Source organism: Barbus barbus (genome assembly GCF_936440315.1).
Source record: "Barbus barbus genome assembly, chromosome: 14".
In the NCBI taxonomy this organism is placed as follows: domain Eukaryota; kingdom Metazoa; phylum Chordata; class Actinopteri; order Cypriniformes; family Cyprinidae; genus Barbus; species Barbus barbus.
In genome coordinates, this window is record NC_136742.1 from 6,819,306 (window position 1) to 6,842,306 (window position 23,001).

The window sequence follows — 23,001 nt, forward strand, 5'->3', positions numbered from 1 at the left end:
AAACATCTTTGTGAGAGAACGCAAAGTTTTGCAAGAGAACGCAAAGTTTAGCGAGGGAACGCAAAGTTTTGCGAGGGAACGCAAACATCTTTGCGAGAGAACACAAAGTTTTGCGAGAGAACGCAAAGTATAGCGAGGGAACGCAAACATCTTTGTGAGAGAACGCAAAGTTTAGCGAGGGAACGCAAAGTTTTGTGAGAGAACGCAAAGTTTAGCGAGGGAACGTAAACATCTTTGCGAGAGAACGCAAAGTTTAGCGAGGGAACGCAAAGTTTAGCGAGGGAACGCAAAGTTTTGTGAGAGAACGCAAAGTTTTGCGAGGGGACGCAAACATCTTTGCGAGAGAACGCAAAGTTTAGCGAGGGAATGCAAAGTTTTGCGAGAGAACGCAAAGTTTAGCGAGAGAACGCAAAGTTTAGCGAGAGAACGCAAAGTTTAGCGAGGGAACGCAAACATCTTTGCGAGAGAACGCAAAGTTTAGCGAGGGAACGCAAAGTTTTGCGAGAGAACGCAAAGTTTAGCGAGGGAACGTAAACATCTTTGCGAGAGAACGCAAAGTTTAGCGAGGGAACGTAAACATCTTTGCGAGAGAACGCAAAGTTTAGCGAGGGAATGCAAAGTTTTGCGAGAGAACGCAAAGTTTAGCGAGAGAACGCAAAGTTTAGCGAGGGAACGCAAACATCTTTGCGAGAGAACGCAAAGTTTAGCGAGGGAACGCAAAGTTTTGCGAGAGAACGCAAAGTTTAGCGAGGGAACGTAAACATCTTTGCGAGAGAACGCAAAGTTTAGTGAGGGAACGTAAACATCTTTGCGAGAGAACGCAAAGTTTAGCGAGGGAACGCAAAGTTTTGCGAGAGAACAAAGTTTAGCGAGAGAACGCAAAGTTTAGCGAGAGAACGCAAAGTTTTGCGAGAGAATGCAAAGTTTAGCGAGGGAACGCAAAGTTTTGCGAGAGAACGCAAAGTTTTGCGAGAGAATGCAAAGTTTAGCGAGGGAACGCAAAGTTTAGCGAGAGAACGCAAAGTTTTGCGAGGGAACAAAAAGTTTTGCGAGAGAACACAAAGTTTAGCGAGGGAACGCAAAGTTTAGCGAGAGAACGCAAAGTTTAGCGAGGGATCGCAAAGTTTAGCGAGAGAACGCAAAGTTTAGCGAGGGAACGCAAAGTTTAGCGAGAGAACGCAAAGTTTAGCGAGGGATCGCAAAGTTTAGCGAGAGAACGCAAAGTTTAGCGAGGGAACGCAAAGTTTTGCGAGAGAACGCAAAGTTTTGCAAGGGAACAAAAAGTTTTGCGAGAGAACGCAAAGTTTTGCGAGGGAACAAAAAGTTTTGCGAGAGAACGCAAAGTTTAGCGAGGAAACGCAAATATCTTTGCGAGAGAACGCAAAGTTTAGCGAGGGAACGCAAAGTTTAGCGAGGGAACGCAAAGTTTTGCGAGAGAACAAAAAGTTTTGCGAGAGAATGCAAAGTTTAGCGAGGAAACGCAAATATCTTAGCGAGAGAACGCAAAGTTTTGCGAGAGAACGCAAAAGATTTGAAAAATATTTTTTCCTTCCCCTTTCCTTTTAATTTGTTATATAATAATAAAATAAAACATTAAAAAAGCGACCCTTGCTACATGTACTGCGTTAGACTAACTGAGACTTGTTATAGCACTTGCATATTATTGCTCTTTTTTTTATTTTGATTGCTTCCGTTGTCCTCATTTGTAAGTCGCTTTGGATAAAAGCATCTGCTAAATGACTAAAAGTAAATGTATTTATTGGCTTGTCAGAATTTTTAAATAGGTGGATCCCTAAATGTCACTTTTTTCATATTTAAAAAAAAAAATGTTGATAGATGTTACTAAATTGTTAGAGAATTTGAGTGATTTCTTGTTAAAAACTCACCACCATAATGCGAAATTATGTTATAGATGCTTGCCAGGACTTTGCTGATTGGTTTCTAGGATGTTCTGGATGGTTGCTTTCTGGCCCACCATGTAAAAAGAGGCCACCTTTAAGATGTACCTCAAGATGGCTCAGATGTACCTCAAGTTCTTGAATGCAAGTCTGTTTTGCCAATTTTGTTGTCAAAAAAGTAAAAAAAAAAAAAAAAAAGCAACAGCACACTTTTTCCTCAACACCCACGATGTGCGATTTAAGGCTTAGTTCACTCAAAAAAAAAAAGATTTTTTTTTTTGAAAAATCTTAAGACTAACAAAGATATTTTCGATCAAATTTGAGATTTCTGTCCCTCAAATTTGAAGCATTTAAGCTTTAAAATATTTCTAAATAAATTGTTAAAGTAATCCATATGAATCAAGCAGTTCAGTCTTTGAGAAGTAACGGTGTGTTGATCAATGTTTATATGAATGAAAGCCTCAATTAAATCTGTTTTAAGTTAAGCTTTCATTCATATATAAACACAGAGCTCATCAAATATGGTAAACGGAGGCTCAAGCATGCTTGCTGGAACCACATGAGGTTAAATAGCCCAATTTCACACGAATAAATTACTTCTGCAGTGTCTTTATTAACTTTTTGAAGTTTGAAAGTTTTGGTGAAATTAACTTTCATCAGAGGAACAGAAATCACATTTCAAATATTTTAATTTGTGTTTTGAAGATGAATTAAAACCTTTCGGGTTTGGAATGATACAAGGGTGAGTAAATGATTCTTTTTTTGGGTGAACTGTTCCTTTCGTGTCTCTAGCAGAAATATTAAATATGTTAATCACACTTAAGTTCATTACTTAATTTAAGCAAATAATCTCATGGAGTCTGCTCTTGTTGGTATAATGCACATTTTGACAAATGTAGCAAGCTATCTTATATGCATACAGAAAACTATTCTAAAATTGCCCAACAAAACTCTGTCCTTTACATCATTCATATCTCTGAATCAGAGAATTTAATTGCGGAAAAAGTCCATTTCAAATATGATATTAATCAGCTTCCTCAGAAAATCATTCTCCAGGCACGTTATCAGCCAAGAGATCCATGCTGATCTGGTAGAAAGATTGGTGACCTCAGCAGGTTTCTCACTCATTCATTTAAACATAAGAGGCAAAAACCAATCAGCATTCTCACTCCGAGAAGTGCGAATATCTTAGATAACCGAGGAACGTTCCTGAATCGCTTCAGATGGTGCGTGAAGAGGCTTGCTGACGTCAAAACCTGCTCACACACCCACACAAGAGTTCCGCACGCCATTAATGACTTTCTCATGGAGCCAGGAACACAAAGCAGAAGTGGGCACAGCATCACTGGCTGCCATCTGCTCTGTATGTGGGCATGTTGAGTTGGAGGAGGACTCCGTGCGCACACACACACACACAGATCCTCTTCTCACCGCCTCCCTCACCCACGTTCCCTGACTCACGGTCGGAATCTATTATCCACTTCCTTTCTCTTTGCAGTTTGATTGACAGAAGAGGTTTTGTCCAACCAGACACTCCGCAGCCTGCGGCCCAGACAAACGGCACCGGCGCCTGCCCCTCCAATCAAGTCCAGAGTCACATGGTAAGCCGGCCGTGTTCTGACCTCTCACTGTGTGTGTGTGTGTGTCCAGTCTGTTGTACTTGAGCCGTAATAATGAAGCCATTTATGTTCAAACCACTTCAAGGTTTCTGCAAAGCTGTAAACAGTGATTTGAAATATATAGTGGCGTCCAGAAGTCTGCGACACACTGAAAATCCGGAATTCAGAGCTTTGCACAAATTGCTGAATGCTGCTGTCGATAGAGGGGGACGCAATAATAATACATACATTTTTTTAAATAATGAAAAAAGTACACTACCGTTTGGGGTCGGTAAGATTTTTGAATGTTTTTTTAAAGAAGTCTCATACTCACCAAACCTAGATTTATTAAAGATGTGAGTAAAACTGTAATATTGTGAAACATTCTTACAATTTAAAATATAGATTTTTAAATATATTTTAAAATGTAATTTTCAGCAGCCATTACTCCATGAATCTATTCCAGTCACATGATCCTTCAGAAATTATTCTGATATGCTGATTTGATGCTCAAGAGACAATTCTTATGATTAATTTTGAAAAGAGATGTGCTGCTTATTTTATGGAAACCGTGAACCCAGGTTTCTTTGATGCATAGAAAGATCATATGATCAGCATTTATTTGCATTATATTATTATTATTATCTTTACTGCCACTTTTGATCAATTTAATGCATCCTTGCTGAATCGAAGTATGAATTGTTTAAAAAAATTATAATTACCGACCCCCGAATTTTGAGTGGTATAATAATAATAAAAACTTTTCTAATAGTTTTTTTTCTAAATAAATATACTTTAATGTATTTGAAATACATTTATTTCATGCTAAGTATACTACAAATACAATTTTATATTTATGTACTTATGAAATGCCCTGCAATTGTACTTTTAGTGTACTATACCGGTATACTTAAACTAATTTTGTACTTAATGCACTTTAATTGTGCGGAAGTAGTGCTGAAGTCCAATTAAAGATATAGTATATTTGATTGTGCTAAAGTGGAACTATATACTTTAGGCGCACTTTAAATATTTTGCATATTATACAATCCATTAAAACACATTTTAGGCTTATTAATAAGAAATGTGCATTGTGCACAAGTAATACTAAACTTTTTATATCAGTAGGTCTCGAGTTATGTCAGTAAATATGTTAATAGATTTGAACTATATACTTAGTATTTTTTTCTTTACTAGGAGGGTGTTGTTAATTTTTCTAGTTTCTAACATTTTCAACACAAGCTGTCATGATTTGTTGAATCGTTTCAGCTTAACACACTGCTGGATGTGAAACACCTGTTGTTGGCACAGACGTGATCAGTGATGTAATTCTCTCATCCGTCAGACACACATTGACACGGCAGCATTCATGTGATTGAGAGACGACGTGGGCTGTGTGAACAGATCAGCTCTCATGAATACTGATGCTCTGTCTGGATTCAGTTTCATCAGCTTAACGAAACACATCAGCCGCTGATTTGATGCCAATTATTCAGTCCCTTGAGGGATCCAGATGTTTTTAAGGGATGATTATGTTATGTAAGCTTTCAAATAGGTTTTAAAATCTATTTCTTAACATAATATTTATGGAACGATTCACCAATCCATTAGGGTTAGATGGATGAATCTCTCACTTAAGTATCCAGGTCACATTTCACTTTAAACAAATGAACAAATACATGAAGAATGAAAATAAAGCCTATTTTATGGACAATTCTCTTTTTTTCTGTTGAGTTTCTTTTCATGATAATTAAGCACATTTCATATATTTATTTTTATTTTAAAATCTATATTGATTACAGCAATACTTTTATTCATCAAGGATGCATTCAATTGATAAAAAGTGGCAGTAAAGACTTTTATGCAGTTCTTTTGAAATCAAAAAAACACATTGATGATAAGAAATGTTAAGTAAGTCATTGATTTCTGAAGATTTCTGACACTGAAGACTGGAGTAATGGCTGCTGAAAATTCAGCTTTTCCATCACAGGAATAAATGCCATTTTTAATATATTACAATAAGTTAAAAGTTATTTTAATTTGTAATATTTCACTGTATATATATATATATATATTGCCTTAACAGCTTAATTTAAATTACATATTTTTTAACAATATGAGAATGGGGGTGCTTCATTTTCATGAAAATAATATTCATCTTAATAGTCCAAAAATTTATTTTTCCAAAAAAAAAAAATTTTTTTGAAGTGAAATATGTCCTCAACATGTTCTTCACAGGTTTGGTGATATTTACCCAGATATTATTAACGTCTAACTTCTTTTTCTGTCTTTCTTTATACTTCTGAGCAACACACTCTCTAACCTTTATAATCTTAACCTTCTAATTGTTTTGTCATTCTAACCACCAGAAACTAGTCTTATCTGACCTAGGGCTCCAAAACAAACAAACCCTACACATTTGTGACAATAATTCAAAATGCAATTGCCATTAGTATATAGATGCCCATTCAAAAAAATGATATTTTTGCGCAAATTCATTTGTCACTTAGAAGGTTTGTAAATAACACAGATGGCAACATGGACAGGTTGCTTGACATGTCCATGAACAAAACCACGCCAGCAACTAAAACGCAACATATGCTGGTGTCTAATAATACTCTATGGACTGCCAGGTTAAAACTGTAGTAATCACAAGCATAACAGCAGTCATCAGCAGTATGGAGCCCTGTGACGTGTTTTTCTGTAACATTTTATTCTTTGTTGGGTCTGACTTCCTCCTGGCTTTCCCTTTTCTCTCTGTCCTTCGTCCTTCCTCCCAGTGTGCTCAAGACCAGTGCATTCAGAGCACCAAATTCGTTTTGCAGGCCGCTGCCAACCCGCTGCTCCACAGTCAGTCCATCATTCTGGGCGGAGGCGCGCCCCTCCAGGCCAAGACATCTCTGGGTGGGCCGTGCTCCACTCTGGGCCCCTCTCAGCCCTCGCTGCCCTCCTCCATCCCAGGCCTCAGTTGCGGAGGAGAGCTGATGGCCCTTCGAGACTCTGAGATCCACTGTCACCATCACCTACACCATCAACATTTCATCAGTCCGGAGGAGACGCCCTCCCCGCCCGCAGCCCTGCCCTGCGCCACCCACCTGGGTCATCACGTTCACACGGCGCAGCTCTTCGACCCTGCCAGCCAGGACTCGCTCCATGAAGACTCTGTGCGGGGTTTGGTGAAGCTGAGTTCAGTGTGAGCTGTTTTGAATGCCGTCCTGCTGAACCGGACCACAAGCCATACGGTACTTAACAGCCTCTGCTGGACGTTTCTGATATGTAATGGAGTAGCTGCCCCGAACTATTTCTGGAGTACCAAGTGAGGACCAAAGCTAGTCTTCCAGCTCTATTATTACTCAACCAAGCAATTTTTTAATTTTTTTTTAATGGAAGCTTATTTCCACTACGGATTAAAAATATTTTAAAAAGGTTAATGTGACCTTTTCTCTCACGAGTCTGACTTTTTTCTTGCAACTGCGACTTTGTATCTCACAATTTGGACTTTTTTTCTCAGAATTGCGAGTTTATGTTTTGCAACTGCGAGAATAGATCTCACAATTCAGATTTTTGTCCTCAAAATTCTGCATGTGCATGTGGTCAGGTCAGGTGTCTAAAAATGTGAGAAAAAAATTGCAAGATGTAAACTCAAAATTCTGAGAAAAATTCTAAATTGTCAGATACAAAATCGCAAGTTTGTAATTCACAATTGGAAGAAAAAACGTCTGAATTGTGAGATGCAAACTCACAATTGCAAGTTTAGAACTCAATCCTATGGAGAAAAAAAAAAAGTCAGAACTACATACAAATGTGCAATTCTGAGAACAAGTTAAGAATTTAGTCAGATTTGTGAGATACAAACTTGCAACTACAAATGTGTAATCCACAATTCTAATAATAATAATAAATTTTATTTGTAATGCGCCTTTCTTACACTCAAGGCGCTACAACAGTATAAAACAACAATAAAAGAAACAACTACTCCATAATAAGATTCTATGAAAAAAGTCAATTCTGAGATACATAAAGTTAGAATTGTGAGATTAAATTTTAATTTGAGAAAAATCTAAATACTAAGATGTAAACTCACAATTGCAAGTTTATAACTAACAATTCTAAGAAAAAAAAGTCAGAATTATGAGATCTCACAATTTTTTTCATAAGAATTATGAGATATCTCAGAATTATGAGATCTCACAATTTTAAAAAAGTCAGAATTATGAGATCTCACAATTTTAAAAAAGTCAGAATTATGAGATATCTCACAATTTTAAAACAAAGTCAGAATTATGAGATATCTCACAATAAAAAAAAAGTCAGAATTATGAGATCTCACAATTTTAAAAAGTCAGAATTATGAGATCTCACAATTTTAAAAAAGTCAGAATTATGAGATCTCACAATTTTAAAAAAGTCAGAATTATGAGATCTCACAATTTTAAAAAAGTCAGAATTATGAAATCTCACAATTTTAAAAAAGTCAGAATTATGAAATATCTCACAATTTTAGTCAGAATTATGAGATCTCACAATTTTAAAAAAGTCAGAATTATGATATCTCACAATTTTAAAAAAGTCAGAATTATGAGATCTCACAATTTTAAAAAGTCAGAATTATGAGATCTCACAATTTTAAAAAAGTCAGAATTATGAGATATCTCACAATTTTAAAAAAGTCAGAATTATGAGATCTCACAATTTTAAAAAAGTCAGAATTGTCAGATATAAACTCACAATTGCAAATTTATAACACAATTCTAAGAATAAAGTCAGAATTGTGAGATATAAACTCGCAATTGTGAAAAAAAAAATCAGAATTGTGAGCTGTCCACTCAAAATTGCAAGTTTATAACTAACAATTTTAAGAAAATAATCAGAATTGTGGAATGTAATCTCACAATTCTAAGAAAAAAGAAAAAAGAAGAAATTTGTGATTCTGAATTCTAAATTATGAGATATGAACTCGCAATTCTAAAATTGTAAGATAAAAAGTCACAATTACCTTCTTACCTATTTAGGCAGAAACGAGCTTCCATAGCCTCTCTAAAAGCAGCTCTATAGAGCACAGCAGTGGCCAAAGTATTTTCCCCATTCATTTCTCCAGAAAGTTCTCCAATAAAGAAAGCCTTAAACTAAACCAACCAGCTCTGATACGAATCCTTATAAACTCAGATTTGAAGAAAAAATATTTACAAGACAGATTTTCTGAGGGCATGAACTGCTCATCCCATGAAGCATTGTGAATGGTGCAATCAAATAAGAAACTACGGTTCAATATAAAACAATATATTTTAAGTATATTACAAAATATTGTCACTGTCATTCACAGTGCTGCATTGCAGTGGTCGATCGTTGCTGAGCTCTTTTGCAGTGATTTATGTTTCCATAGTAACAATGAGTCTTCTGATTGGTTTCTTTCCAGTTAAGATTATGGTGTAGGGAATGCAGCTTTTAAAAATATCTTTAAAAAAAGACTTTGAAATCACAGACTTATGGTTTTTACAGCAGCCAAGCCTCTTAAAATGTGTGCGCTATTGGGGTTAAAATTCAATTAATCTATGGAGAAAGTAAATGGGATTTTTACTTATGGAAGCTGACTGTTGTGCTCTAGAAGTGGGCTTTGCTGGGTTTTTTAAGCTGTCGGTCAGCCAATAAATGGGATCATTTCATATGGACAGTATTCTTGTGTGATCTGTTCATTTGTGGTCCTCCAGTAGTATTACCTGAGCTGGTTAGATGACAGAGAATCACTTCAGTGTTCGTCTGTTTGTACAGCCTGTGAATCAGACTCTCACAAACTCATCTGTCCCAAAGTCTGACATGTTTGGTCATTCAGTGATAGAGACAGACAACTTTAGTGCGACGTCACTGCCTTTATCTCTCTCTGGAGTTATGTCGATGATATTAGTGGTATTATCTATGATAATTATGCTTTGGTTATATATTTGGATATATATTGCATCAAATTTAAACCAGGTGCCAACACATTACGGTCATGTGATTATGTGCCAAAAAACAGTTTCCTGGTTTTGAGCTACAAAAGTGGAATATTGTGGATGTTAATAAATTCACAACTTTTAAAAAAAAAAAGCTCTTTGTGATGGTCTTTGTTTACATGCCTCATTAAAATTCATGATAAAAGAAATGTTTTACTTATTCTAATTTACAGATAACTTATAGAAATAGCTTTCTTTGGTTTCTGAGACGATTCCTAAATCTAGTTTGTGTAAAATAGTAATAATAACTCACAAAACACAACAATAATTACTAGACAATGTAAAAGATATTATATATTTTTTATAATATTGCTTATAATTTAATGCATTTATCAACAGATATCAGAGGAACAAGACACAAATAATATATTATATATATATATATATATATTAATATCACAAATTACCAGATCATTCTTAAAACTAGTAGTAGCAAAAAGCAATTGAGGCTGCTGGAATGTTGCATAGTTCTGTTGTTAACTATAATAAAAAAGTGCTTATCTTTAGTTCTGGAACCTAATGGTGAACGTGATTATTGATTTGATATTCCTATAAGGCTATCATGCCAAGTCAAATGCATTAAAGCAGGCCTTGCATTAGCAAATCATCCGCTTGTAATTGACATATTTTAAGAAACTCCACTTCAATTATTATACTCATGATTGGGATGGTTTATGGTTGGGTATGTTTTTCAGCCCTGTTTTTGCCCTAACAGTGTAAAATTTAAATGCTTGGAATTAGCTTGGAAAGATTCAGAAAACAAATGGCTAGACAGACAGTACAATTACTGTCGCACAATCATTAACATCCTGCCAGATGGTATTTTTTCCGTCCATCTGTTATGTCCGGGGTCTGCAACCTTTTTTGACCCATTGCAACCATGTTTAGTTTTCTTGTTCTACACAAGAAGTCATGGAGTCAACTGCACTTCATTCAGGCTCAAGTTCAAATCATCTCCAAATCTCCTCAACTAATAATCAGCGAATGGGGTTTATCTTAGTCATGGGTAACTTCTGCCTACCTATGCCATTCAGATCACACCTTATCAATATTATAATAAACTGAAATTTAACACTTAAAACAAAGAAGCCAACAAAACAACAAAGAATAAAAGTTCAAATGTGCTAACTGTTAGACAAAGTGGTTGAGGAGTATAATATTCAGTCAGATGAGAACGCCCACACCAGATCTAGCATTTTAGTCCAAATTCAAATTATAACTTGATTAAGTTGAAATAGTTCAGATTAGCTTCAGCTGTAGGAGTCTCAGGTTGATTAAATATACTTGGTTGGAGGAAACACGGGAATGGTCGTCAAGCTGGAGCTGCTCACCAGATCTTCACATCCTTAAGCTCTAGATCTCCCACAATCTCTATCACATCCACGCAACTTAGATCCTGCACACGGTGCTTGTAGTTCAGCTGGTGGAACCCGTTTACTGCCACTTTATACTCCTGAGCCTCACACAGGATGATCATCTGCCATGGAAAAACATGAGGTCAGAGGTCACAGCAGATGCCACTCAAAAACACGGCAAGAATGAATAAAATGCACATGCAGGAACTGATTAAATATTTAACCCAATCATGGCCTCCATCCTGCATTGTCAGCGAAACACACTAAAACCAAGCCATCATTCTCTAAAGTCAACATGAATTTGCATTTGTAAGCCATTTAACTTATTTGACATATTTCCAAGTTGGATAAAAGGCTCAGTTTTAAACTAAATATTTGAATACTGCCATTTAAAATGGTGATTCTGGTCTCCAAACAAGGTTTTACTTTTCACATAATGCACCCAATTGATATATCCTTCCAATTAGAATAATTAACTAATTAATCAAAATTAGTTTTAATTATTAACTAATTTGAATCAGTAAAAAACTAACATTCCGTAAAAAAATCCTTGTTAAAACCAATAAAATAACTGGACATTTTTACAGCATGATACAAAGTAAATATAACATTGCTGTAACATGCATTTCCATTACTGTAACTAATTACCATTTTACAAATCAAATGATGCCTAAAAAGCTATTACATACAGTATATATAAATTATCACCATTTACTCACCCCCAAGTTGTTCCAAACCTGTATGACAAACACAGAAGATGATATTTTGAAGAATGTTGGGAACCACATATTTGCTAGTCCCCATTGACTTTTACGGAAAAAATAAAAACTATGGAAGCCAATGGAGACCAGAAACTGTTTGGTTACCCGCATTAATCTCCTTTTGTGTTCAACCGAAGGAAAATTCATACAGGCATGGAACAACTTGAGGGAATTTTCATTGTTGAGTGAACCATCCCTTTATTGTCTTGATTCCTAGGCAGTTAATGTGACGTCAGCGAACAAGAAAAGTCACTTCAGAAGTAAAGAAAGTTGTTACATTATGACGAATAATTTCTCTTTGGAATAATGCAAATTTAATGAACCAGAAATGTGCATTAAGAAAAAGAAAATTTGATTTCATGTTGACTTTAAATTTCAACAAATGCTCTCATTTAGTGACAAAAAAGGTCTTGTACCTCAAAGTATTGCCCGGGTGAAAGGGGAAAGCTGGGGAGGGAGGTCTCCTGAACCCCCCAACAACCAGACAGGAAAGAGTTTCTAACGAAGGAACTCGTTTTGAAACGAGGGTTTAAGTGAAAAGCAATGTCCTCCGAGTTACTGATGCGCAGGTTTACAGCAAAACTGTGGGGATAAATTGAAGACATCAATACATTATTAAAAGAAAAATGGGTTAAATGACAAAAAGCATGTATTATAGATATCTAGAATATTCCGGTGGGTTTCCTGATGGTCGTTTTCTTCTCATACCTCTCTGGGAAACCAGAGATCTGCCCCTTGACCATAATGGAATCTCCTGGACTCAATCCTTTCGCAAGTTTGCTCTTAAATGGAAGACTCTGGAACGAAAAAGAAACACATCTGACGATGGTTTCAAATTCAGCACGACAAAGACAACAACCACAATAATAATTCCCAGCTATGGTATTGCGATGCAGTCATTTAAGGCTGGTACACACTACATATCTTTTAAATCGGAACAGATTTTAAACCACTAGGCATATTAGACACTTGCTGGCTTTACGGTTACAAAGAAAATCTGGGCATTACGCGCTAAATGACTGAGGATCACACACAGACTTCGTTCCCGAAGAAGAAAAACACACAAAAATGTAAACCTCGTTACTAGGAGATGCATGAAAAAATGAAAACAATGTTTGTTCTAAAATTGACTCAAAATATCAAACATACTTGAAATCCTCCAACTGGATGGGATCATAGGCTGAAGCTGTACCAGTACCAATCATACACAATGTCATTTTCTGTCAAATCTGTCAAGCTCCAACTGCCTAAAATTTGCATCGACTCATCCAGATGGCAAATCGGGGCACAAATCTGTGCAAAAGTTGTGAGGTGTATTCTAGCTTTAATGTGTTCAGAATGCATTGCGATACTGTATGATTGCCAAGGTGTTGCTAAGCCAGCTGTTAGGGTGTTATAGGTGGTTTCCAGGGCATTGTTAGCTAGTTTTCAGATAAAGATTTTATGATAAGTGAAGAAACCCAGAGAAACACTGTAGAAATAGAAACCAAGCCATTGACAAAATGTCCTTTTCCTCATCAGGCTTGGTAAGGACTTACAAGATTTCCACTCAAATCACATTTCTACCTAACGAGTTGAACATTTTGAAGACTTTCTTCTGCATAACACAAAAGAAGAATGTTGGTAACCAATAGTTTTGATTACCAGTGACTTCCAATGTATGAACAAAATAAACAACTTAAATATCTTCTTTTATGTTCCACAGAAGAAATGAACAGGGAAATTAATCAGGGGGAGTAAATGACGATAGAATGTGGTCCCACTTTATATTAGGTGGACTTACTATGTACTTGCACCAAAAAAATAGTACAATGCAATTGTTGTGTTCGTTGTATTGCAAAACACTTTTGCTGCTATTGAGGTGGGATACGGGTTAGGGACAGGTTTGGTGGTATGCGTAGGTTTAAGGTGTAGGAGATGGGTCAACAGTGTATTTATAAATGCAATTACAGATGTAATTACATGCAGGCATTTTTAAAATATAATTACAATGTAAAAACATGCATGTACACAATCAAATTATGAATTTAAATGCAAGTACATCGTAATTAAGGCCACCTAATATAAGGTGAGACCCAGTATTTTTATTTTAGGTGCACTATTGCTTGTTTGAAATATGACTCCTAATTAATAACAGTTATAGTGATGCTTGACTTAGCAAGCGCCATTAACAACAAGCCACAATACACTATTTCTCCTTGTACTCTATACCTACAGGTCTCTAATCAGTAAGGTGCTTGCTGTAAAGGCCTGATTTAAGGGTCAAAGTGACCAAATAATGCCATTGTCCTGGTTTCTGTCCAGACTGTGAGGCACCCAGTTCAAATTGATTTCAATTATTCTGAAATTGAATTATCCAGTTTTATGCTGCCACATAAAAACTGGTGTCGCATGTGAAAACAATTTACCCTTGTTTGCCCTTTAGGAAACTGTTCAGCCTAACATGTACTCACCTTGTCACCTGACTCCGACATGACTGACTATTGGATGAAAGAGGAGGGAGTGATATAATTAAACAGTTTCAGCTAAACTATGTATTTTACTGCAAAATATAGATACACATCAGTTCGCTAACAATATATATAATTCTGAATGGTAAAACTTTGAACAGTACTGTATTTTTCATACATTTAGAGAGAGCGCATACATACACTACTGTTCAAAAGAGGTCAGTAAAGAATACTTATGTACTTTTGAACATCCTATTAATCAAAGAATCTTGAAAAAATATTATTAATGTTTCCACAATAATAATAAGCAGCACAGCTGCTTTCAACATTGATACAAATCAGAAATGTTTCTTGAATACTGAATCAGTATATTAGAATGATTTCTGAAGGATCATGTGACACTGAAGACTGGAATAATGATGCTGAAATTCAGCTTTGCCATCACAGGAATAAATTTAAAATACAAAACATTACTTGGTGAGCACTACAAAAATCTTACTGTCCTCAAACCTTTGAACAATAATGTGCATATACTGAATATAGAAAAAAGCAATATCAGAATAGTCACTTACATGAGGCTGTGATCTTTTGCTTGCAACTGCATTTGAAGGTGTTATGGAGCTCTAAAAATACCAAATGAACACATTTATCTCACAAAATGCAATCCCAGCCACATCATGACAAACAGTAAACATACTGGGCTGCGTTTCCCAAAAGCATCGTAAGCCTAAGTTGATCGTAGCTCCATTGGTTTCAATGGGTCTACAATGTACTTAAGCTTACAATGTTTTTGGGAAAATTTAAAATGCAAATCCAAAATCGTTCTTAAAAGGATTCAAACATTTAGGCCCGGTTTCACAGACAGGGCTTAAACTAAGACAGGAAGATTAGGCCATAGTTCAATTAGGACAAGTAATTTTTATAAACGTACTTACGAACATTACTGGTGTGCATCTTGAGGCAAAACAAAGGCACTGATATATTTTAAGATCAGTCAGTGCAAGTTTCTTTCAGTTGAAACAGCTCAGACTTAGATTTTAGTCTAGGACTAGGCGTAAGCCTTGTCTGTGAAACCAGGGGTTAAAGTTTTAATAGATAAACAGTTACCTTGCTCACTGAACTGGGAATAAACCCAATGGCTTGAATCTGAACCTTCCCTGATATGGCCAGGGTGTCCACCTTCTTGAGCTCTAGCCTGTGCCTGTACTCCAGCAGGTGAGAACCATTTACCGCCACCTGGAGGGAGTAAAACAATGTATATCTTAAGCGGTATAACAACAAGTTACTTGTGAAATGATTGGAATTTGGAGGATCAAGGGAAGAGTGTGTAATTTCTGCTCCAATCAGCATCACGAAACAGATCTGTAAAGATTTTTTTCTGAACACTTACTCTTGTGCCCATTTGATGGATAAACACACTCAGACCAACTCATGCTTAAGTGGCATCAACTAAAAGCATGTGAACTAAAAACACATTGGGAAATTACTTACTGACATCATAGATCTCACTGGCGTAGAACTGTGACATTTTGTTCTTATAACTAAATCTATTTATCTTTAGCACCTAAAGGGACAAGATGATGGACAAAACACATTGAGTCCATTGTCAGAAAGGCCCAGCAGAGGTTGTACTTTCTTCGCCAGCTGAGGAAGTTCAACCTGCCACAGGACTTGCTGAAACAGTTCTACTCTGCCATCATTGAATCCATCCTCTGCACCTCAATAACTGTCTGGTTCAGCTCAGCTACCAAATCTGACCTCAGAAGACTACGGAGGGTAGTCCGGACTGCTGAGCGAATCATTGGTACAGCCCTCCCCACTCTCCGAGAACTGTACTCATCCAGAGCAAAAGGGCTGGTAAAATCACTCTGGACCCCTCACATCCAGCACACTTCCTCTTTGAACTGATACCGTCTGGTCAACGCTACAGAGCTCTGTGCACCAGAACGGCCAGACACAGGAACAGTTTCTTCCCTCAGGCAATCCATCTCATGAACACTCAACAATAAACGTTGAACACACACTATTATACATTATTTATTCATCACACATACTTATTTTAATTTCAAATTTGCACATATCAGAACTGTACATACATAATTGTCTATATTATATTATATAATGTGTTTTTGCTATTTTGTGCCTATTTGTATTTTTCTGTCAGGACCACTATCGCCAATATGACTTACGATTAGCATACATTTTAGGTTGGGGGAATGGTTCTGTTCTGGGCAAACACTCCCTGCCCATCCACGCAGCCTAGCATGGATAGGAGCAGGGAGAGCAGAATACCCCCCCCCCCCCCCCCCCCTAGGGTAACAGAACAGAACCAACATCAATGATAAATGTAGCAGATACCATTAATGTTCTACGTGATTATTTTAACAACATGATTCAGTGGTCTGACTCAATGATATATTCACTGCCATGTCCTGACTGGACGAGAGGAGGAGCTGGGGATGGAGGTGGGTGATTAGTTCCTGAGCGAAGCGATAGCTGCTGAATAATGACTGAAGGGACCTTATGAAGGGAATTATGATTGGTGTCGTGATCCTATAGGTAGACGTGGATCAGCTGATGTAAGCTTGACTAACATGGCCTGCCAGAACTATCACTATGCTCGATTTGTACTTTTATTATCTGTGTCCTGTCCTGTTGCTGTCATTCTGTTGCACTGTGGAGCTTCTGTCACTATAACAAATTCCTCGTATGTGTGAACATACCTGGCCAATAAAGCTCATTCTCATTAAAAAAAAAAACATATATAAGAGGAAAAATTATACTTCAACACTCACAAAACTCTTGCATTCCCTCAAGAAACACTGCACTGGCTCACAAACCTTTTAACTCTCTCTCACAAAAGTATTGTGTTTCCCTGAGAACTCACAAAAACACTGAAATTACACATATTATTTCCAACACCAGTTTTGTTTTTCGTTTGCAAGAATGCAAAGTTTTATGAGCGAATGCCAATCATATTTGTCATATACATCCCTTTAGGGGCTTCTAGGAATGATGCAATTTGGATCATATTTTGGAAATAAAATAATGGTCAAGATACGATTCAAGATTATTACAGAGTTAAACTCCTTCACATCCTTAGGGCTTGTGGGAAAAAATTGGTTACACTGCGTTAGGTACAAAAGCAGCAGAATTTCAAATGCAACTATTTCATCTGAAAAAAAAGAACAAATGCAATATCTGCTATTGCTCACATGGATCTCTAGTCTATACCACTATGAAGTTGTTGTTTTTTTATTCCTCCCCTGACTGCAGCTGCCTACTCTCTTCTATATTCAAGGCCAGTCATGTGGCATCTCAAACAAGTCAACTGTTTTTATCTACAGAGCCACCGTGTTTACACTTTTGGCGGCAGCTTGCTTGCAGCATATTAAGGACAAATTATTTCATCATCCAAAAATCGCACACTTCACCTTAAACTTTCTAAAAACAGCTAACATAAAGTCACTTATGTTGTATAATTTTAAGCAAGAGAATGAGATTAAAGTTGAAATCATATGGAACAGAGATAGATGCCAATAAACAAGAGCCAAACTGATAGAACTCAGGATGTTTATAACCTTGAACAAATCTTTGTGCACGAGTATGATGATCTCAAAAGCAGCTCCGTGTCTGAAGGGCATCAGGTAGTGGATCTCCTCTTTGCCCCAGCGCTCCTTCTGCAGTGTGTTACAGACGATGTAGGGAGACCGCTTGAAGCGAGGATTAAAATGAAAGGCCACGTCTGCCCGAGGCTTCATGCTGCTCCCGCAGGTCAGGTCAACCTGAAATCTACAAGACATTTCATTGTTTATCACTGTCTGGACTGGCTGCGGACAAAATTTTAATGTGATATAAATACAAACCCGATTCCAAAAAAGTTGGGACACTGTACAAATTGTGAATAAAAACAGAATGCAATGATGTGGAAGTTTCAAATTTCAATATTTTATTCAGAATACAACATAGATGACATATCAAATGTTTAAACTGAGAAAATGTATAATTTTAAGGGAAAAATAAGTTTATTTTAAATTTCATGGCATCAACACATCTCAAAAAAGTTGGGACAAGGCCATGTTTACCACTGTGTGGCATCCCCTCTTCTTTTTATAACAGTCTGCAAACGTCTGGGGACTGAGGAGACAAGTTCCTCAAGTTTAGGAATAGGAATGTTGTCCCATTCTTGTCTAATACAGGCTTCTAGTTGCTCAACTGTCTTAGGTCTTCTTTGTCGCATCTTCCTCTTTATGATGCGCCAAATGTTTTCTATGGGTGAAAGATCTGGACAGCAGGCTGGCCATTTCAGTACCCGGATCCTCCTCCTACGCAGCCATGATGTTGTAATTGATGCAGTATGTGGTCTGGCATTGTCATGTTGGAAAATGCAAGGTCTTCCCTGAAAGAGACAACGTCTGGATGGGAGCATATGTTGTTCTAGAACTTGGATATACCTTTCAGCATTGATGGTGCCTTTCCAGATGTGTAAGCTGCCCATGCCACACGCACTCATGCAACCCCATACCATCAGAGATGCAGGCTTCTGAACTGAGCGCTGATAACAACTTGGGTTGTCCTTGTCCTCTTTAGTCCGGATGACATGGCGTCCCAATTTTCCAAAAAGAACTTCAAATTTTGATTCGTCTGACCACAGAACAGTTTTACACTTTGCCACAGTCCATTTTAAATAAGCCTTGACCCAGAGAAAACGCCTGCGCTTCTGGATCATGTTTAGGTATGGCTTCTTTTTTGACCTATAGAGTTTTAGCCGGCAACGGCGAATGGCACGGTGGATTGTGTTCACCGACAATGTTTTCTGGAAGTATTCCTGAGCCCATGTTGTGATTTCCATTACAGTAGCATTCCTGTATGTGATGCATTGCCGTCTAAGGGCCCGAAGATCACGGGCATCCAGTATGGTTTTCCGGCCTTGACCCTTACGCACAGAGATTGTTCCAGATTCTCTGAATCTTTGGATGATATTATGCACTGTAGATGATGATAACTTCAAACTCTTTGCAATTTGTCTCTGAGAAACTCCTTTCTGATATTGCTCCACTATTTTTCGCCGCAGCATTGGGGGAATTGGTGATCCTCTTGCCATCTCGACTTCTGAGAGACACTGCCACTCTTAGAGGCTCTTTTTATACCCAATCATGTTGCCAATTGACCTAATAAGTTGCAAATTGGTCCTCCAGCTGTTCCTTATATGTACATTTAACTTTTCCGGCGTCTTATTGTTACCTGTCCCAACTTTTTTGGAATGTGTAGCTCTCATGAAATCCAAAATGAGCCAATATTTGGCATGACATTTCAAAATGTCTCACTTTCAACATTTGATATGTTATCTATATTCTATTGTGAATAAAATATAAGTTTATGAGATTTGTAAATTATTGCATTCCTTTTTTATTCGTAATTTGTACAGTGTCCCAACTTTTTTGGAATGGGGTTTGTATATAGCAGGGTGTTTCTTCAACTTACACTAACTAACAAATTTCATCTTTATTGATTGTGTTATGCGGTTGCTAACCATCTTGCAAGTTTTCATCAAGCCGTCATTATTTTTGCAACTTTTAGAATACCTTAAGGCAGTAGAGTACCCCTTGAGGCATTTACCATCCTTCTGTGTACCCCCTCTCTTCCACTTAGACTGCACCTTTTCTATTAAAGAACGATATTTGCCCCCTAAATTGACTTTCCAGTGCATTTTTTTATCTTTATAAAATTAATAATACTAAAAAAAGTTCAATAGAGTAATATGCAATGATAAAGTGACCGGGAGGGGACGTCTGCGGTTCACTTAGTTAAGTTGTGGCCACGAGATATTAACTCGTGGGAACGTGATATTATGTCGTGGCCTCGAGATGTTAATGCGTGTCTGTTTACGAGTTTAATGCGTAAACAGACCTAAGTGACCACAGCAACCCGGGATTATCAGAGATGGGTAAAACATTTTTATTAACATTAAACACTTCATTTAATATTTGCATATTATTATTATTAATATTAGGTTATATTAACTTGTTAGGACTATATTTTCTATATTTATATCATATAAATATAATATTTTTATTATTTCCCCTTTCAATTCGTGTATCACTTTACCTAATTAACGTTCTGTATAATTATGCTATTTGCTACCATATATTTTGCAAATACTGTAAACGCCTGACAATTATGCCAATACTTTATGATTGTAGGCTATTTATGCCAGTGTTCCTCAACGAAACACTAGACTATAATATTAATAATTATTTAATTCGCAGAAAAAAAAAGGTAAATGTTAAATTCAACCTTTAAACTGCATTTCCAATAGGCTATAAATTCCAGTCAGCATAATCAAAGCTTTATTGGCATGTCGAGCATTTACAGTAGGCTTATTTACAAAACTAGTCAGAACGTTATGCAAAGTGGATTCTGATGTTTTCCTGTTTATCTCCGTGAAGCTGCTTTGGCACAACCTGTATTGTTTAAAGCGCTTTAGAAATAAGGCTGACTTGACCTCAAATGTTACAGTACTACCTCCCGTCTAGGGAAAGCAGTGAAATATGTGACCCTGGAGCACAAAACCAGTCTTAAGTCGCTGGGGTATATTTGTAGCAATAGCCAACAATACATTACATACATATAATATGCAATATTTAGATGTTATGTATCCTCATATTCCAAATAGTATCTCAGCTAAATATTGTCCTATCCTAACAAACCATACATCAATGGAAAGCTTATTTATTCAGCTTTCAGATGATCTATCAATCTCAATTTTAGAAAATCGACCCTCATGACTGGTTTTGTGGTCCAGGGTCACATCTGTGGAAAGAATGACTCCAATATGAAACCAAAACAAAGCTTTGAGTCTCTGACCTGTCCGAGTCACTGGGAACACTGCCCTGAACGAGCACCATCTCTCCGGGCTGAAGTCCGCCCAGGATGGTCCCAGCATAAGGAATCGTCTACAGGCAGAAATTAAAATCATGAGACACACTGACTCAGTTTGGCCTGCCTTATAGGTCTACAAGATATAACCATTTACACTTTCATCCTGCAAAACAGAAAACGCATTAACAGATCAGTCTATTACTAGAAGCACTGGCCCATTAGAAAAAAGTGTAACGTTAAGTAGAATAAATCTTACTGGATTCATTATCGTTTGTTTCGGGTTTCCGACAGACATATTGGCGACGCTGTTCAGAAAGTCTTTTTATATGCTGTTATTACGAGTTAATCACCAGCTTCGAAAGAAAACAAACGCTTTCACTTCCGCATGTGAGACGCGTTCAGTGACCAATCAGTTTCGATTTGAGCACGATACGTTCATTTTTAATTTTATTATTTTTAATTTTTTTATTAAACATATAACAATCACAGGGGATACAGTCAAATATAAAAAAAATACATACACAACCAGAATATAAAACAGTAATTACATTAAGCCAGGGTTTCCCAAAGTGGGGTTCGCGAGCCCCTGGTGGTTCGTGAGGGAATTGCAGGGTGTGCCTACGAGTGTTAGGAACTAATAATAATAATAAATAAATCAATTAAAACGTTTTTACAAATAAATGTTACGGGTTTATACAATTGTAATGTAAATGTAAAATCTTAAATGTATAAAAATAACTCTTTTTGGAAAATCCTGTATTTAAACAATTATTGTGTGTGTGTGGGGGGGGGGGGGATAATACATTGTAAATTAAAGCAATATGCATTTTTTTAATTTTCTGAGTGTAATAATAACAATAGCTATATAAAAATGGCTGAAATTTAAAACGGATAAAAATAAATGTTTTTGAAATTAAGCATAAAAATGTGCCATAGATTATTGAAATATTTACTTAAATACGTTAATAATTTATGTCAAAGGGTTTGAAAAAAGTTTGAAAACCCCTGACATAAGCAATACTAATAACAACAGAGAAATATAAAGAGAAAAACAAATAAATAATAGTTACCATAAACATCTTTTAAAATAAATAAATTAATTAATTAAAATAAACTAAAATGTAAACGACTACTCAGGAGGTAACCCTTACAACAAAGTCGCTATTTTTTTCATCAATACGGTTGTTTTAGCAGCTTTCTTATTAAGTGATGAGCAGAGAGATTCATAAAATAATTTCAAATCAATACAAAAAATCCTAAAATTGGGCATACGATCAGTAACTTTACATTTGTGAAGATGAAATGGACCACAAAGAGTTAACAGTTTTAAACATATCATCCAGCTCCTTTGATCCTGATTCCCAAATCAAAATCAGTCAATTAATTATTTCAAAACTAAAGTTTATTGTAAACTCAGAAAACAAGACATTTATTTCCATAAATATTTGCATAATATTTATTTATTTATTTTTTTAATGCTGAAAACAAGAACATACAAAATGCAGAATATCCACATAACACTTGAACGGACAACAACAAAATAAAACAGTAAAAAACACAGAAAATAAATCAATTAAAATAATAATAACAAATGCAATAAAGGGCCATTGTTTCACATAATATTCCCTACACGAGAATATTCTCGCAGTCTTCACAGCTTTCTTATTATTAGACACTGAAATCAGATGAATATAATTCTCCCATCCTTTGCATAATCATGATATGTTCAGTGGCCAATCAGAGCGCTTTATATTTACTGAACTGCTGTTCAGTGGCCAATCAGAGCGCTTTATATTTACTGAACTGCTGTTTTGTGTTGCTTTTCATTCCAAGAATGGATATGTAATGCAACTTTTTACAAATTTTTACATGTTTGCATGCGTAGTTCCTGAACTAATGATATCACTTGTTACCCCTTGCATGTTTGTATAAAGAAGAGAGGATTTTATTCTTATAGTGACAGATGAATATGCGTTTCACATGAAGTTGAGTCGGAGCACATGGTATTGGGTCACATGAGCTTAAGATGTTTGGCTTTTAATTATGAAAATGCATTGAATAACCAGA

At 36.4% G+C, this 23,001-nt stretch overlaps 2 protein-coding genes across 3 annotated transcripts in view; one reads left to right on the forward strand and one right to left on the reverse strand.

The window, feature by feature from the left end:
- The window catches only part of LOC306879728 (palmitoyltransferase ZDHHC14), a 28,609-nt gene extending 21,002 nt beyond the window's left edge, over positions 1 to 7,607 (forward strand). The window contains exons 8-9 of the mRNA XM_079432883.1: positions 3,397 to 3,499; positions 6,277 to 7,607. Of these exons, the coding sequence (XP_079289009.1) occupies positions 3,397 to 3,499; positions 6,277 to 6,693 (520 nt within the window). The 3' untranslated portion in view covers positions 6,694 to 7,607. The remainder of the gene's footprint in view (positions 1 to 3,396; positions 3,500 to 6,276) is intronic.
- A 2,988-nt stretch (positions 7,608 to 10,595) lies between these two features.
- Positions 10,596 to 21,332, reverse strand: LOC306880323 (galectin-8-like). 2 transcript variants are annotated; one of them, XM_079433795.1, is made up of 9 exons: positions 21,191 to 21,332; positions 20,920 to 21,008; positions 17,634 to 17,844; positions 15,160 to 15,288; positions 14,625 to 14,675; positions 14,056 to 14,082; positions 12,311 to 12,399; positions 12,019 to 12,184; positions 10,596 to 10,963 (listed from the first exon to the last, which is right to left on the reverse strand). In XM_079433795.1, exons 1-9 carry the CDS (start codon positions 21,227 to 21,229, stop codon positions 10,814 to 10,816), a joined length of 951 nt encoding a protein of 316 aa, XP_079289921.1. In that variant the 5' UTR covers positions 21,230 to 21,332; the 3' UTR covers positions 10,596 to 10,813. The 2 variants fall into 2 exon arrangements, with proteins under 2 accessions (XP_079289921.1, XP_079289922.1); XM_079433796.1 differs by lacking the exon at positions 14,056 to 14,082 and having other exon boundaries at positions 10,666 to 10,963.
- Positions 21,333 to 23,001: the final 1,669 nt, after the last annotated feature.